The sequence below is a fragment of the Geotrypetes seraphini genome, chromosome 3, assembly GCF_902459505.1.
Source record: "Geotrypetes seraphini chromosome 3, aGeoSer1.1, whole genome shotgun sequence".
NCBI lineage: Eukaryota > Metazoa > Chordata > Amphibia > Gymnophiona > Dermophiidae > Geotrypetes > Geotrypetes seraphini.
Genome location: NC_047086.1, coordinates 236,082,397 through 236,100,778, shown reverse-complemented (window position 1 = coordinate 236,100,778; position 18,382 = coordinate 236,082,397). Strand labels below are relative to the sequence as shown.

The 18,382-nt window shown below is 43.9% G+C and overlaps 1 protein-coding gene across 3 annotated transcripts in view; it reads right to left on the bottom strand.

Annotated features, from left to right (window-relative positions):
- EPM2A (EPM2A glucan phosphatase, laforin) overlaps window positions 1–17,046 on the bottom strand; it is an 89,750-nt gene extending 72,704 nt beyond the window's left edge. Inside the window, exon 1 of one of the 3 annotated variants that reach the window (XM_033935647.1) lies at window positions 16,576–17,046. In XM_033935647.1, the coding sequence (XP_033791538.1) occupies window positions 16,576–16,828 (253 nt within the window). In that variant the 5' untranslated portion in view covers window positions 16,829–17,046. Of the gene's footprint in view, window positions 1–15,610; window positions 15,629–16,575 lie in introns of those variants that run through there. The other 2 variants (XM_033935649.1, XM_033935648.1) reach the window with 2 other exon arrangements.
- Window positions 17,047–18,382: the final 1,336 nt, after the last annotated feature.

Sequence of the window (18,382 nt, the reverse complement as noted above, 5' to 3'; positions counted from 1 at the left end):
TTTTTTAGTAATATATATATGTATTTTTATATTTATATATATACTAGTGTTTAAGCCCGTTAGATTAACGGGTGCTAGAATATATGTGAAAATTACTGAAAACTTAATGTGAGAGCTTTAATATCCATCGTATGGTTGATTTATTTAAAGTTTTTATATTTTTCCTATTTGTTGCATACTTTGTGCTTAATAAATTGTTTTTTTGTCCATTTTTTCTGCAAATCTGTATAAGTCTGAGTGTCTGTGTGTGTCTCTCTCTCCTTGTCCAGTGTTTATTGTGGGGTTTTTTTTTTCAATGTCTCTTTAGATCCCTGTCCAGAAATTCTGAGTGTCTTTGTCTCTCTCTCTCCTTGTCCACTGTATTTTTTTTTTTTTTTTTTCAATCTGTCTCTTTAGCCCCCTGTCCTTCTGTGAGTGTCTGTGTGTCTCTCTGTCCTTGTCCTCTGTGGTGGTTTTTTTTTTTTTTTGTTTTTATCTGTCTCTTTAGCCCCCTGTCCTTCTGTGAGTGTCTGTGTGTCTCTCTCTCCTTGTCCAGTGTTCCTGTCCTTCTGTGAGTGTCTGAAATTTGTTTTGTCAACTGTGGAAGCAAAGAAGAACGTACATAACTTTTTACTTCCATTCAGGTTAGGTTGAGCTGCCACATTTGTTCTGGGAACATCACAAAGCTGTCTGCCTGTATTTCTCCCCAGCCAATTTCCCTCCCTCTCAAGTCACTGTGCACCACTTGCCAGGGCGCATCCTCCCACGATCCCGGTCTGCATGTTTAGGTGTGGCTGTGAGTTCGGGCTCTTCAAATGAGCTGACAATTATGTGTGTGTGTGAGTTCGGGCGAGTTCGGGAGGAGCTGGCGCTTAGTTGTGCCTGTGCATCCATGGTTTCTGCCACCGCTGCCACTCCTATTTAAAGCGGCCTGCTGAGGTTCGCGGCCAGCTGTAGCGAACCTCGCAGGCCGCTGTCCACCTCAGTAGCATGTTCCCTCTGATGCGATGCTACAGCCGGTCGCGAACCTCAGCAGCCCGCTTTGAACATGAGCGGTAGCGGCTGTTGCGGGAGGATGGGGGGGGGAGTCGTTGACGTGCAGGCCGCTGTGAACAGGAGCGGCGGGAGTGAGCTGTTCGGCTTCCCCTATCTGGGGAAACCGCCGTGCCGAGGAGAGCCGGGAGTGAGTTTTTCGACTTCCCCTATTTGTGGAAACCGCCGTGCCGAACTCAGCTGCGCGTCGGGAGTGAGATGTTCGGCTTCCCCTATCTGGGGAAACCGCCGTGCCGAACTCAGCTGCGCGTGGGGCCGTAGTAAGCGCGGGGCATGCTGCACTCTTGGCGGCCACGGACATACGGATCATGGAAGCACGCCGATAAGAATGCGCATGCGCCGCCTACGGTTTTATTATATAGATATATATATAAAACCTATCATTTCTCCAATAACAGGCCATCACTTAGCTTATAGTGAGTCTGAAATCTGTAGTAAAGGGACATTTATGTCAGTTGAAGCTAGCACACTTTTTTAAAATCAGTTTACACAAACTCAGATTACTGAAGTCCTCAACAGTGCGTTTATTTTGTGGGGGTACTCATGGTAGTGAGCAGTGATGGGATATACTTAATATTCTTTTTCAAATATGGATTTAAAAAAAAATATATTTGTGTTTTCATTACAATCTCGTGGGGATTAAGCACCCAACACTAAACTTGGAAGACAATAAGCTTTGTAGGCCTCTAGATTTATTTCCAGCCTTTGGAACAGGGGTAGGCAATTCCGGTCCTCGAGAGACAGAGCCAGGTCAGGTTTTCAGGATAGCCACAATAAATATGCATGAGATAGATTTGCATCTCAAGGAGGCAGTGCATGCAAATCCATGTCATACATATTTATTGTGGATATCCTGAAAACCTGACCTAGCTCCGGCTCTCGAGGACTGGAATTGCCTACCCCTGCTTTGGAACATTCACATAAGCATTCACATAAGTCAGGGTTACTCTGATCTCTTCTCTGACTTCCATTAAGCTCTGTCAACAGAGACTTGTCTGCAGCATAATGCTATAAAGTCAATTACTTAAAATCATCAGGGTCTTTTCTTAAAGATGTATTCCCAACAACTCACCCTTCGTGCCAGCAGCTTCTTTAAAGATAAGGGGAAAAACAAGATAGGTCTTGAAAAAAAAAACAAACAACCACCCGTATATAGTACATATCAATCAATGCATAGGTGAGTAAGATCTGGACACTGACAGTCAGCTCCAAAAGGAAAAATGAGAAATATAAAGGACATACTGCCATCTAATGGCACAGCCTCGCTTAGCAGAGGAAGGATAAGGCATTTTCTGTTACAAACTTGTCCTCTAATAGCAGGGTTATTTGAGTCTGTGCCCCCTATACAGTATATGCACTTTTACCTGCATTTTGAAGAAATTCCTGTTGGGGAGGGGTTTTAGATTTGTGCACAATCATTTTCAAAATTTTGGAAGTATCGGCATAAGTTAACCCAGAAAATTAATACAGGCCAAAATACATGTGCAAATATATATGGATAGTTCTCCCAGGACAATTTTCGAAGCAGAAATACTCAAGTATGATCCCTTTGAAAATCCAAAGTTTTGCCCAGAGAATATAGTATGTGCTTTCTTTGTACTTATAGGTGCAATTACTGTATAAAATTATCCATCTGTCTACTGGCTCTCATGACTGGGCTCCAATACAAAAAACATTTCCTTGCAAGACTGGGGCCTTAGGTGCCTGAGCCAATTAGAGTCTTAGGCCCCTCCCAATGCATCCTGCCATTTTGAAGAGGCGAGCCTGCAGACAGAAGGGAATGGGCATCTTTCTTGCTGGTCTTCACTTTAAAGGTATAGTGGAGTCAGGAGTCCTGAGGGTCCTGGCCGATACAGCTGGGTGAGGTGGAGGCCCACTGGACCTCCAGGAGGCCCTTTGATGGTGTGGGGGGCCGTTGTTGGGGGGCCAGGGGAAAATTTTATTTTTAAAGTACGGGGTGGGAAAGGAGGGGTTGCGGCATCGGGGGGTTGGTTGGTCCTGGTCTGATTTATTTTTTTTTTTTTTAATAATGGGCACAGAAGTGCAAGATTCTTCACATCCTTTTGTTTTGATACAGCAATAATGGCATTCTCAAATCTTGGAAATCAAATTAACTAATTTAATTTAAAGCATTCATAAACCGTCTAATCCCCCCTCCCCCCCAAAAAAAATATGGTCCCTAGCATTTACATTGTTACAATAATATTAGAAGGCATATTCAAAAAGAAAGAGCCACCCCCATCCCATACAGTTGGACTCAGCTGTGAACAGCTTATGGGAGCCACACCAGGAGGACCAAGGCCAAGGGGAGCTGCTATGGGATTTGAGCCTGGGCCCTCAAGTTGCCAACCTGCTGCACTAACCATTTGATTACTCTTTTACCCTTCTCCCAAAGAAGAGGCTAAATGTCTCTAGAGCTGGCTGGTGGTGCCCCACTTCAATTGCTAACAGCGTAAAGAAGGTACTGGCAGGTTATAGGCAAGAACAAGGGAGGCAGGTTAGAGGCGCAAGAATAACGGAATAGCAAGGCAAGGGGGGAGGATAAGGGGAGAATGATGCTGTGCCCTGTGTGTATGTGCCGGGGGAGGGGGGAGAAACAGATACTTGACTGGGAAGTGGGGCCTGGAATGGTAAGAAGAGACATGGGATGGTCACTACAGAGAGAGAAAAACTTTGGGTAGGTGAAAGAAACAGGTATCCAGTGGGCAGTTACAAGAGTGAGAGAACAGCGGACAGGGTGGGTAGGGGTGAAGACTTAGAAGTGCAGAAAGAGGTGCCAGAAGAAAGAGAGAGATGTGGAGGGAGTGTTTGAGAGGAAGAAATGCTGGAAATAGAGGATTAAAAACAAAGGAAGATGGTGACCATGGATGGAAAGGAGGGGAGGGGAGAAATGGTGACAGTGGTAGGGAGAGAGAAGGGAAGAAATGGTGAACCATGGATGGAAGTGAAGAGATGGTGCCCAGGGAGGAAAGGGGGGATGGAAGATGGCACATGTAGAGAGGAGAGGAAAGGGAGAGTAAAGGGATTGCTCATGGAGAAGAGGGAAAGGTAAGAGAAGAGAGATGGGAGGAGATGGTGCCCAAGGAAGGGAAGGGAAAAGGGAGGAGATCATACTTATTTGAAGGGAGGGGAAGAAAAGAGAGAGAGAGGAGGAGATGGTGCCCATGAATGGAAAAGAAGGGAAGGGAATGGAATGGAAAAGATTAAAACTAGATAGATTTGAGATGAAGGAAGAAAAATGGAAGAAAGTTTACTGTGAAACATTGGTATAGAGCAGGAAATGAAGGAGGAGAAAAAAAAGAAGTAGAGAGGAGGCCCTGGAAACAGAGATGATAGCACAAAGCTGTGTTGCATTTACAAAAAAGTAGCCCCAGAGTCAGGGGATGAGAAATTTGAAAGATAAAATCACCAAGACAACAAAGGTATAATAAATGATTTTATTTTTAGTTTAGTAATTGAAATATGTCAATTTTGAGAATTTACATTTGCTAGCTCTATATTGCACTGTAGAAAGGGGCACTTTTTGTGATTGTGTGATTAAAAATTTTAATTGATGTACAGCCCTAATAAAAATACACTTTCACTATGAGCAGGAGGAGGAGAGTGTGGCTGCACAGCAGGCTGCATTCTCCACCTCTGACTCCAAATGTGCCTTCAAATTGCGAAGATAAATGGAACTGTCTCATATATCATGGGAGGGGAAGGGGGGCTCCATTAGGCAAGACACACAGAGGTTCATAATTGAAACAGAAATACGTCTACAAACCCGCCTAAATTGGCACTTGGATGACCTAAAAGACACTTTATCCAAGTGCTGATAATCAAAACGGGGTTTTAGATGTATCTAGAGGCATTTTATGCTTTTGACAGACGCTGTGCATCCAGAGCAAAAAGGGACGTTTTGGGAGGAGTGGTTAGGGCGGGAGGTGGGCCTACTTAGACTTAGTCATCCTGCAGGGATAATCGAAAGTTTAACGAAACTGCCTAGACAGAACTTATATGTTGTGACTTAGGCGATCTAAAAACAGGCGTACGTGCCCAGAAGCTATCCAAAGTGACCAGATAACCACTGCAGGGACAAAGTACAAACCCTACAAACTACCCCAGTGATCACCGACTCCCTCACACTGCCATAAATAATCGGAATAAAAACGTACATACCTGCCTCCGGAACATCAGCACTTGGCATAGGAAAGCCTGCACGAAGGAGGCTTAAGTAGTCTGGGGGGTGGGTTAGTGTACCATAGAGAGGAGGACCCCGGCCCATAAGCCACTCTAACCACTGCATTCATGGTGGAAAATATGAGCCCACCAAAAAACCCACACCCTACTGCACTGCCATAAAAGTGCCACCTGCAGCTATTGGGGTTGTAGACAGGTGGGTATAGTGGGTTTTGTGGGACTCACCCTGACCTGCAAGGGAGTTGTGGTGAGATGTGCATCTGGCACCCTTTTTGTAAAATTCACAGCAGTGCTCTGTAAGGTGCCCTACTACTCTGTTGTCATGTCTGGGTGGCCTCCTCCCACATCCAAAAGGTCTTGTTCTGGGCGTTTGGGACTTGAACAAATTTTTGGTGGCAAATGGCTGGATGTATAGGCAGACAATTCTCGGAACCAAAATATTTTGGACGTATTTTTCGAGAATGGACTTTAGAAGCTGCTGACTTTGGGTGACTAGAACCCTAAGCCCAAAACAGACTTAGACTTTTTTTTTTTTTTTTTAATTATGCTGCTCACAGGGTGCAATTATAGCTTGGTAAGACTATGAATATATGAAAGTCTTATGTAAATTAAATAAAAGGGAGTTACCTTATCCATGGTGGATAGGCGCCAGTTGCCTTAAAATGAATCTTCATGGAACTTCTTCATGAAAGACTTCAGTAGACCAATTCCCCTCCTCTGTGCAACTCCTAGATTCTCCTTCTCCCCTTCCAATATGCATGTCAACTATTCAGAAGTTCCCAATATTCAACAGCAGTAATATAGCAAATGGTAACAATTAAAGACCAACATGGTCCATCCAGTCTACCAAGAAAGGTGGCCAGATATATGAAAACCTTCTGATGCCATCACTGCAAGTGACTAATGATACTGCCTCAAAAGGGGATTCTAGGTTAGTCTTCAAGAAGGTTATCCTCACGGGAATAAGAAGGGGCTGTGGGACTTGATCAAGAAGAAGTAACATCTGGATGGGGGGAGGAGGGTCACTTTTGAACTGGGTGCAGTTAGCCTGGTTCAAAGTGATGAAAGCTATTAATAAAAAGAGTCTTGGATTGTAGAGGAAGGCCTGAACTTGGTTGAAGGTATTGAGGGATGAAATCCTCCCCAACCCTGTTAAACTGCCCAAAGTGAAAAGATCAGTTAACAGAAGGGGAGGGAGACTGACATTCACTTTGTGTATGATACAGTTTTTGTCTTTAGTATGCATGCTCTTTTTTTTTTTTTTAACATGCTCTTTAAATAAAGATTTAGGAGTTGATGTTCAGTGGGGCTTATCCATGGAGGAGAGATTCCTGCCTAGATGGAAACATAGAAACATGATGGCAGATAAAGGCCAAATGGCCCATCTAATCTGCCCATCCACAGTAACCATTATTTCTTCTTCTCTAAGAGATCCCATGTGCCTATCCCAGGCCCTTTTGAATTCAGACAGTCTCTGTCTCCACCACCTCTTCTGGGAGACTGTTCCATGTATCTACCACCCTTTCTGTAAAAATGTATTTCCTTAGATTACTGCTGAGCCTATCATCTCTTAACTTCATTCTATGCCCTCTCATTCCAGAGCTTCCTTTCAAATGAAAGACTCGACTCATGCGCATTTACATTATGTAGGTATTTAAACATTTCTATCATATCTCCACTCTCCCGGCCTTTCCTCCAAAGTATACAGATTGAGATCTTTAAGTCTGTCCCCATACACCTTATGATGAAGACCATGCACCATTTTAGTAGCTTTCTTCTAGACTGACTCCATCCATTTTATATCTTTTTGAAGGTGTGGCCTCCAAAATTGTACACAATATTCTAAATGAGGTATCACCAAAGTCTTATACAGGGGAATCTATACCTCATTTTTCCTACTGGCCATAACTCTTCCTATGCACCCTAGCATCCTTCTAGCTTTCGCCATCACCTTTTCAACCTGTTTGGCCACCTTAAGCTCATCATGTACAATCGCACCCAAGTCCCACTCTTCTGTTGTGCACTTAAGTTCTAAACTGTACCATTCCCACAGGTTTTTGCAGCCCAAATGCATGACCCTGCATTTCTTAGCATTAAATTTTAGCTGCCAAATTTCAGACCATTCTTCAAGCTTTGCTAGATCTGTCTTCATGTTATTCACAACATTCTGGGTGTCTACTCTATTGCAGATTTTGGTATCATCTGCAAAGAGGCAAATGTTACCCGACAGCTCCGCAGCAATATTGTTTATAAAAATGTTAAAAAGTCCCCTGACCAGACCCTACCTGGATTTTCAGAAGCACTTATCCAGATTATGCTGTTGAGTATTAGGCAGACTGCTGCAACATTGTCTGGTTACTACTAGGGTGGTCCAGTGTTGGAGTCAAGGCAGTTATCTAGGCACCAACAAAATTCAGAAGTGAATATCGGTGGATTCCAGATAACTGCCAGGTTGCCTGGCTATGTTCTCTCTAAGGACCAACCAGACATGAGCAAAAGTTTTTCTGCGAAGAAGAGGACTTACTTGACATGAGTGACAAAAATTCTGTTACATGAACCTCTCTCTCCTCCCCCCATCTTTTCATCCAGCATCTCTCCTCTACCCCTTTTTCTCTCCTTATCTTTCCATTCAGCATCTCCCCCTACCCTTTTTCCACCCAGGATCCCCTTTTACTTTCCCCATCCTTCCATTTAGCATGACCCCCTTTCTCTCCTCCATCCTTTCCAAGGGCTGCTGAGCATGGATGGTGTGCATCTATCAAAGAAGGGAAGAAGTGTCTTTAGCAGCAGACTGGCTAACCTACTGAAGAAAGTTTTAAACTAGAATCGTTGGGGCAGGGTGATCAAAGCCCCAAGGTAAAAGCTCTCAGGAAAGTTAATCACTAAATACCTCTGCACATATGGGAAAAAGGGCCAATGTCTGGAAAGAAGTATATACTAATGTTCAAAGTATGAGAAACAAGGTTCTGGGTCTAGATGCTGTGATGGTAGAGACCATGGAGACGTGGTTCATGGAGAACCATGACTGGGATATAGTTATACCAGGCTATAGCACTGGCCAATACTCATTTTGGTGCCTCAAATGTTTCTGGGTACATTTGACCTGCTGATTCAAAAAATGCCACCAGTTTTCTCCTATCAGCTCTAGTTTTGAAGATACAGCACATGTGCCATATACCACCCTTCACTCTGCTCACCCATTTAAAAAAATCAGGATTTTTTAATGTACTGTTTAAATTAATATCTTTTAAGCATTAAGGAAACATATTAAAATTAATATCTTTTAAGCATTAAGGAAACATATTAAAATTAATATCTTTTAAGCATGAAGGAAATATATTAAAATTAAAAGAAAAGTGTACAACATGAAAATCTACTTATTTCATACCAAAAGCACAAGTTTATGATATAAACTTTCCAGTCATTCAACACACGAGACGCTCCTTTTGTAAGACTTCCGAGAGTAGGATCCGAGAGCTGTAGTAGTTCATGGAATGGGTACAAGATCTGAGTGAGGAACAGTACAAGGCTTATCTTGATCTCCAAACTCGACACCAAAATAATCTACATATGCTTTTTTTAAAAATAGGTTTCCTACTTGCTTTCAGTGTGTGCTCCCCATAAATATAGCAAAATACGTCAGGATAATTCAAGCAGCTCCGTCTTGAAGTAGCCATAACTTCTACAGTGTTCGAGCTGCAAAAAATGAAATGATACGAGTGAGAATATACACACACTTCCTATACGATCATAACTATTATACAGTTAAATTACTTACCTTTTACAATCCCATGTTTTGGATGTAAAACTACAGTTGGAAATACGGAAACACTCTCACTATATCTGTTAACTTGTATGCAAAAACACAAACCAGGTAACAGAAGGCAAAGTTGAAAAACCCGTTAGAATTTAAATCTATGTCATGGACAACATGGTCAACAATTTCAGGAGTTGACACCATTTGAGGCCTCCAGACCTTGCTACATCTTCGGTCTCAAAATCTTCACGCTAAAAGTTTGCCCACCATTTCTTCACTGTGGAGTATGATGGGCATCTATCACTCAATGTTTGCATCATATATGCATGGATTTCCTATGACATTTTCTTCTGCAGGAATAGGAATGTCATGACAGCTTGGAGTAACACACTTGAAAATTCCACACTTTTTGTTGACATGGTTCAATTGTAACCCCACAAGTGCACACTAGGGTTCAGTCTCACTCTTGTCTCAATAATAGCCGCCAACGAATGTTGATATCACATTACGAGTGGTAGTTCTTAACTTGCTGCGGGTGGGTTGTTGGGTTTTTTAATTAAAATGAAATTACCGGAAACTATTTGAAATGTTGGAGTGAGAATTTTGGAGAATCAGTTACCCAGAGAACCAGACAGGAGAATTTCTTTAAAAATATATATTATTTTATTGCACAGATGTCTTAAAAAATATAAATAATCAGGCTCAATTAAAAGGTTTTCAAACAATTAAAGTGCATTCAGAATAAAACCACTAAATGTAATTTGTTATGCTAATTAAAACAATGTAACTGGTGAAAATTACTCGCATTTAAATATAAAGTGCTACACAAGTGTTTTCTATCTGTTTCAGGTTCAACTCAACAACTTCTACTTTTCTTATAACTTCTCAGATAAGAATTTCTTAACTAACCCCCCTCTACTACAAAGCTGCACTATCGGCTGCCGCACGGCAACAGCCTCGAAGCCCTTTAAATCTCTATGGGCTTTGGGGCCATTAAAGTGCGGCTTTGTAGAAGAGGGGGTAAGTTTAACTTAAAAACTTTAGAACAAAAATTATTATTTTTTCTCTTCAACTTTAGTACACCAGGAGACTATTCTCCGGTAAACTCAGGTAAGTTCACTTTCAATTCTTTAAAATCAATCCTTTCCTATGCCAAAGCTATTAACTAAGGCCTTTAATAACAAAATTTCTGTTTTCCCTTTCACTGGACCCTTTACAGATAGGTTTACTTTAAAGAGAACAAATGTCCTTTCAACCCAATGTCTTCAACAAAAATAATGTAATTAGTGTGCACGCTATAAAAATGAGGATAAAATAGAACCTTTTCTTCTGGCCCACAGTCGCTTTCTTGTGTAGGAGCTCTGAATTGGAACTGATGCTGGAACTGAAGTTACTGCCTATCTCCAAATAATTCAATAAAATAAGACCTTGACTTCCTGTGTGATGTATTCTTTGTGACCTTTTTTTGAGGCTTGCAATCCCTTAGTGTGACACACACTCTCACTGCTTTCACTCAACCAATTCTAATGTAAAACTGCACTCTTCAGCAGTACCAGAATTCTAAGCAGCCAAAGTTTTCAAACAGCCTTTTTTCTCTAGATTTCTCTCCAAAATCCACAAGATCTAGAAAGAAATTTCTTTATTAGCCAAAGCAGTTATCTTAGCTCTCAGTTAGATGGTATTCACTAGTGCTGCCCAATTCAGGGAAAACTTTTTTGATTTGATTCAGTCGATTGAACTGATTTTTCGATTCAATTCACTTCTGCCCAATTGTACATTTTGTTCAAAAGGCCTCTATGGTTTATTTTTGTAGCCTCTTCACCCACCCCATCCCCCCTTTGCCTTCGCCAACTCTATGCTGGTGCTGTAGTGTAAACAAAACAAAAAATACTTTTCCTCTCTACTTTCTCTTCCACTGCCATATCCAACATTTCTGTCTCTTTCCCTCTGTCTGCTAGTGCTGCCTGATTCAGGAAAAAAAAATTATATATATATATATTTCGATTCGATTCAGCCTATTGAATCGATTTTTCGATTTGAATTTCCTGCCCACTTGGGTGTTTTTTTCAAAACATCCTGGTGGGTTTATTTTATAGCCTCTTCACCCCCTTTGGCCTCTCCTACCCACACTAGCGCTGTGGTGTAAACAAAATAAACAAACAAACAAAAAATACTTTTCCTCTCTCTGTTAAATCCTAGCACACATATGCAGTCTAACACCACCTCTGGCAGGATACACATTTCAAATCTGACATATTATAATCACAAAATAGAAAATAAAATTATTTTTTTCTACCTTTTGTTGTCTGGTCATTATTCAAATCATTTTGGGCCCAGGCTCTGGTTGTCTTCTAATAACTCGCTTGCCAGGATCTCCTGCCCATTTGTCGTTTCCTTCTTTCTCGGTGCTAACCATCCATCTTCCATCTCTGTCCTCCCCTTCTGTAACCCTTCCTTCCCTCGGAGATCTGGCATCTTTCCTTTTTTTCATCTGCATCCCCAGATCCACCTTTTCTCAACTACCCTTTCATCCAGTATCTCTCCCTCCTTCCTCACCACCCCAGGATCCACCATCTCTCTCTTTCTCTTCCCAACTACCCTTCAATCCAGTTTCTCTATCCCCCCACACCATCCCTTGTGTCCAACTTCTCTCCCTTTCTATTCCTTCCCTCCCTAAATCCCAGTCCACCATGTCTCTCCCTCTCCTCTGTTTTTAGACCCATTATTTCTTCCCCCCCCCCCAGACCGGCATATGCACATCTCTTTGAAACCCTCTTTCTCTCCCTCCCTATACTTCTACACCAGGGACCCCTTTCCCCGAAGGCCTGTCCCCCCTGAAGGCCTGCACCACCACACCTGAAGGCCTGTCTCCCCCTGCCCCCAAAGGCCTCCCGGTCTTACTTTTACTTAATTCCAGCAGTGGAGCAGCCTGACGAGAAGATCGCCGGTGCCAGTCCCGCCCCTCCTCTGACATCAGTGGCAGGATCGTGGCAGAGGAAACAACAGCTCCAGAGGCCGAAAGGATTATTAAAGCACCGGTGATCCTCTCTGCAGGCGGCTCCGCTGCTGGAATTAGGTAAATGGATGCGAAGGAGGCCAGAGGGCAAGCTGGACACCACAGCACTTCCCATCAGACCCTCCCCCTCTAAAGAAGAGCGGCAGTGGCCAGACAGAAAGAGGCAGCGCTGCCGCTCCTGCTTTAGGGGGCAAGGGGGGAGGGTCAGTCATGGAATCAGGAGGCCAATTTTTTTTGTTTTTACATCGATTCAAATCGATTTACCCGAAGTGAATAGGTGAATCAATTTGAATCGTGAATCAGGCAGCACTACTGTCTACCATTTCTCTCTCTGCCTTGTGCCCTGGGTCAAACCTCTCTATGCCTCTCCATGCAGCATTGAAACACCCATCTCACATCCATTATCATGTACAACATTTCTTTCGCTCTCCCTATGCACCATATCTCCCTGCCCTCCACCCTATGTCCAACATTTCTCCCTCTCTCTTCTCCATGCATGTCTCCCTTCCCTCCATCATATGCAAGATTTCTCCCTCTCACCCCTTTGTACCTGTTTGTTGAATCTCTCCCTTCATCTTCTCCACCCCATATCCAACAATTCTTCCTTTCTTCTACCTCCCCCCATGAGCAGCAGCTTTCCATACCTCCTATCCCCCTATATAGCAACTTTCCATCCCTCCCTCCCTCCCTCCATTCCATTCCCCTGTGCAGCACTTCCCGATCATCCCCCACAACATGTGACCTCAACTTTTGGCCCTCTTAAAGTAGCAACCAGGACTTCTCTCTACCTCTTCATCAGTGATGTGGTAAAGAGAAGACCCCGGCAGGGTAGGTCAGGAGTAGCCTGTTCACTGCCTGCCACCGCTGCTGGTGCTTTAGGAGACCCGGACATATTTCAGGAGACTCAGGACTCACTGAATTGATGAGTCAGATTTTTTAAGAATATGAATTGATTCGAATCAGTGAATCAGGCAGCACTAGTATTCACAGGTGGGTTTAAAACAATTTACTGGTCATAGAACCCTTTGCAGCACAACTCAGATTATTTTTCCTGCAAAGTTCTACTATTTCTATCTATTCAAAAGTCAAACACCTTCATGCAGATCTTTTTCCTTTTTTTAAATCACCAAACCTATGTTAAAATATTTTGTAAACACAGGCTCAGCACAGGTTGTCATCAAAAATCACCTGAGAACCTCAGGGCCTCCTAAACCTTTAAAATCCTAGTCAAATTAATGTCACACAAGCTTCCCACTAAACCAATTCTTAAAGTTCTATTTAACAGTCAAAATTTTCTGAAAGATCTACTTTTCCACTTCAATCTGTTTTCACAGATTCCCTAAATTGTTTCAAAATGCCAAGAAATTTACACTGTTAGCTTCCTCTAGCCAAGCTATTTCTCTAATGATCAAAATTACCCAGTTTCTAATTTAAATTCAAGCTAAAATAACCAAACCTGAGCTCACAAACTCAGCATCCATCTATCTACTAGTCCTGAAATCAACACACACACACCATTCCATGGAATGCAATCATATTCGTTCATACTTGCATGCATACCATATCAACATACATACACTCACCAGCTGCCTACCTGCTTCCCAGCTGTCCCTAGCTAAAGCATTCCTCTCCTGAACTATTTTAAAGATTCAGGGAGCTTGCCACAGTCAAATTAAAGCTGTATCTGCCTCACTGCACCCTCCTCTCGTGCCTGGAGCAACGGAGGCACAAGAGCTTCTGAGCTCCTGGGCTACCCCTCCCCCCTCACTGTCTCCAAAACTGCCCACCAATCAAGCACATCCGGGTACTCTCCTTCCCGAGTTTTCTCTACTCTCCCTGCTCCTGCCTTCCCCGCACTCTTGCATGCACATGCACCCACCATGCATGCCCCTGGCCAAGATCTGAACATATTTCTGTCACAATTCACAGCCTTTGAGGAGTCCCCCCTCCTGCCTCTTGAGCCAGGCTCTGCCTCAGGTGCACCCCCTACGCCTCCCAGCCCCCTCCTATGGGACACCTCTCGTCGGCCACACTTACACGGCCTGACAGCTCTTCAAGACCCCAGCGCCTACTTGGCTGGGGTCCGCTCACCTGCCCCCTGCCAGTGACTTTGCTCCCTGGGCCCTTCCTGCTCTTCCTGGCCCTCTTCGGCGCCAATCTTCAGGTCTCCAGTCCAGGTCTGGCTGTTCCTACTCATGCGCAGAAGTCTGCGCATGCGCTGTTGCTCCTCCCACATTCCCCAGCGGCTGGCAATCAGCTGTTTGTCGCTGCTGGTGAACCAGACCGCCCTTCTGCTCTTTAGCCCTGCCTGGCAGGGCCTGCAGCCACCCTGACCTCGGGCCACTCCAAGGGAGAAAGCCCGGCAGAGCCACAACCTTGCATGCTGCCCAGCCCCTGCGAAAATGGCAGGACTGCAATCCCAGTCCTGGGCCCACAATGCCAGCTACAGCCCTCTGACCTCAACACTGGCAGAAACCAGGCTCCAGCACAAATCACCCCAAGTGGAGTTTTCTTCTGCAGGAATAGGAACTTCATGCAGCTTGGAGTACCACACTTGAAAATTCCATACTTTTTGTTGACATGGTTCAATCAGTGATCTGAAACAATGTCAAAACATAGCATTACGATTCTGCAAATTGGCACTTTGCAAAATAAAATAACACTCTTTTCTGCCACAGAGGTAAAATAATGCTCAGAATTTAGGAAGTTGGTTGGGCTAAAACTTTTCAGCACCCCTTCGCATTTCTGGTATATGAATGTTCTGTTATGGTTTAATGACACTATCATATTATTATGGCCAGTGCTCACCCCTTTCACAAAACCAAAGCGCAGTTTTTAGCACTGGCCATGGTGGTAACAGCTCTGATGCTCATAAGAATTCTATGAGCATCAGAGCTGTTACCGCTGCTAAAATCTTTGTAAAGGGGGAGGGGACTATAATTTAATTTGGTCTATTTTCAAGCTTACCTTATTTTGCTAATTGTGTATTACACTGATATGTTGTTTTTTTAAAATAGTTACACCATTATAATATAAACTGCCTATGTCAGGTTACACCTGCTGTACAGCGCCGTATCTTCATGAAGGGCAGTTAATAAGATTTTTAAAATGCATCATTTGTAACAAAAGTTTTGTTACTTCCCATTGATCCCACAGAAAAATGTCCCGTTCGCCCCCCCATGGAAAGAAATAATCTTTAAAAAAAATCACAAATTTTATGAAACATGTTTAACGTTTCTGAATAACAGTGAAAGAGAAAACGGTCTCAGCACTCGTACTGGTTGGGTTTGTTTGTTTTTTTAACCTTTTTAAAGCTTAAAGGTTTGGTATCAAAGAAGCACAGCTCCAGCAACATAGAGATTCATGCTTGTCCTTAGGGAACCGGATCTACATCTTAAATCATTTGGTACCTACACAGATCCAAATAAAACCACTGTTTGCATACATTTGAAGGCTCCATACTACCTCATGTATTTTAAATATGAGCTTTAGTATAGAGGTACCAGAAGCAGAGCAAATCTACACGGCAACTCTTGCATGTTACTTAAAAAAAATACTCTTATGTATAGATATTTTTAAAAGACTCATAATCTAATCATTAAACTGAAAATACAATTTTCTACCTTTCAGTTTATTCTTTAACTCCTTTGTTTTCATCTTATCTGCCTTGTCCTGTCTTGTCAGTTTTTTCACATTGCACCATCTGCCCGATTTCTCCAAATTTCATCTCACTTCACCTCCCCCCCCCCCCCCCCAAATCTTACATTTTTGCCTGCTGACATGATGAAATCTGGAGAGGCATGACTCTTACTCTCCCATTGCTCTTTAAAGATAAAGAGCAGATCACAAGGATCTCACAGATTTCCATTATAAAGCATGGAAATCCATGGGATGGACGACGGATTCCGGACTACTTAATAATAGTTCTCCCTCTGTCACCCACAGCACCCTCTTCACCCATCTCCTCGCTCGCAGCTGCCCCATGTATCCCCCAATCACAGCTCCTCTCTTGTTCTGCCTCTTGGTTCCCTTTAGAGGTTAGCAGCAGCTGCCTGCATCTTGGGGACAGTTTAAAAAATAATAATAATAAAAAAGCCCCTGCCCTCACTCTGATCTCCAGCCCAGCTCATTCCAATTCTGCCCATGACTGCGCATGCCCCAGTCTGTGTCAGTCTCTTAAAGATACATACCAGCTTCCAAGCATTGGACTTGCTGGTCTATTCCAGTCCCCTGCGCCTTTAAGGGGCTGGCTTTGCAGGGGAAGCAGCAATGTCTTTTGCTGGATCTGCTAGGTACTCTGTACAGCTGCTGATCTCTGTTGTTCAGGTCCCCATATCGATTGATTAACTCATGCCTACCTGGCTGCTCATTCCGGACTTCTATTTGTATTTATATGCATTTATCTAATTCACATACTGAGAAGGCAAAAAACATCTCGTACATAGTCATCCTGAATACGATATGATTAAAAATGAGCCCTTCCAAAAGGGTGCCGTGCTGCCAAACCCTAAATTCCAGGTATAGATGGCATATTCTCCACGCCCCCTCAAGGACCGCAGCTCCTTTGGACCCCCCCCCCCCCCAGTACCTTCCCAGATGAAATGGCCGTCCACCTTCTTTAAGAACTTGAACCAGAAGGTCTCGGTGCAGGGCTCATCAAGCCGCACCTCTCCCAGCCAGAGGGACGGCTCCTGCGTGGACACGGTGGGCTGGGTGGCCTTCAAGGGCACGGCTGCCTGCGGATCCCAGTGTCCCAGTTCCGGGCGGGAGCCCAGCACGAAAAGGGCAATGTCCGGGCGCTCCACCGTCACCACCACCCCAAATCTGCACAGCAGCTGCATGCTCAGACTCGGGGAGATTCGGTTCCAGGACCAGAAGCCAAGCCAGGATTTATAGGCACTGCTGTAGTTTTCCCGGAGGCTCCGATTTCAGGTTATTTTCTACCCTGTCACTTAAAACACAGAGCTATTAATTCCAGCAGATGCTATAATTAGCCGATCCCCAGCCCCTTCCCGTCCATCAGAGAGTGGTTCAACTTCCACTGCTCACAGAGCCGAACGGCTTAAATCCTGTGTGAGCTTAAAATGACTTTGCAGTCGCCACTGCCACCCTGCGGCCGCACAGTGATATCGCAGCGGTCAGATCTTGCAGGAATCTGCTACTCACCTTATTTGAACTTTTAGGGCTGCTAAGACAGTGTTTCTCAGTGTTTTCAAACCGAGTACTCCCTCCCCCCCCCCCCGCCCAAACTCCGCCTCTGACCTCACTCCCATAATAATAGTACTAATTGTAATGCAATTTCTTCCATCCATTTTTTATATACACACAGTATAATCTTATTAATACATAAAGGTAACCACAAAATAAAATTAAAAAAACCCACAAAGCACACTGTATTCAGAGAAAATGTTAATTAACATTTATATTCAGGGTTTCAAAGAGGTCAAGGCAGATGACTTTAAAACAGTGTCTCTCAAACTTTTTCAAGCCGGGCACAGCAAAGGTAGAGGCCACAGCTTCAGGTACCCAGAAGTGCGCGGATGTCACACATATGTGTGACATCATGTCGACGTCCACACATGTGCAGAGGCCCTCCAGATGGGCCCTGAGATGCCAGTAGGGGGTGCCTGCAGGGAAGAGGGCCGGAGAGAAAGAGAGGCATTGGCGCCAACTGATTGCCTACAGCAGTGTTTCTCAACTACTTCAATCTAAGTATCCCCTAAGTCTAACAAATATCAACTGAGAACCCCAACCACAGAGAAACCCTAGGCCCACGCAAGCTCTACCCCAGATCCCATCCCCTTTACTAATTGTAATGCAATTTTTTCCATTCATTTTTCATATATACACAATATGCACAGCAGATATAAATTCTCAAAACTGACCCATTTCAATCACTATATTGAAAATAAAATAATTTTACCTAGCGGCAATCCTCTGCAGGCTGCTGTAATTAGCTTTATAGGTGAAACTGGGAGGCCATGGGGTGAAGCCGGAGGACGCTAGAGAGAAGGGGGAACATGCAGGCCTTCAGCAAATCAGGAAGCGCTGGCGCTGTACTGCATAGGAAAGTAAGTTGTCAGGCACCTCTCTTCCTCCTCAGTGTGCCAGGGCACACTTGGAATCTCAGGAGGTAAACTAGTGTGCCTCGGCACACAGTTTGAGATACACTTCTCCCTCCGTATCCATGGGGGTTAGGTGCAGAGCGGGACCGTGAAGTGTGAAAAACCGCAAATAACTTTTTGGCTGGCTTTGACCCACCCCTACCTCCCTCCTGCATCCCCAGAACCTTACCGGGTGGTCTAGCGGTGAAGCGGGGCAGGAGCGATCATCCTATGTTCCTGCCCCGTGCAGAGCCATCACCAAAATGGCTGCCGTGAGTTCCCATTGTAGTC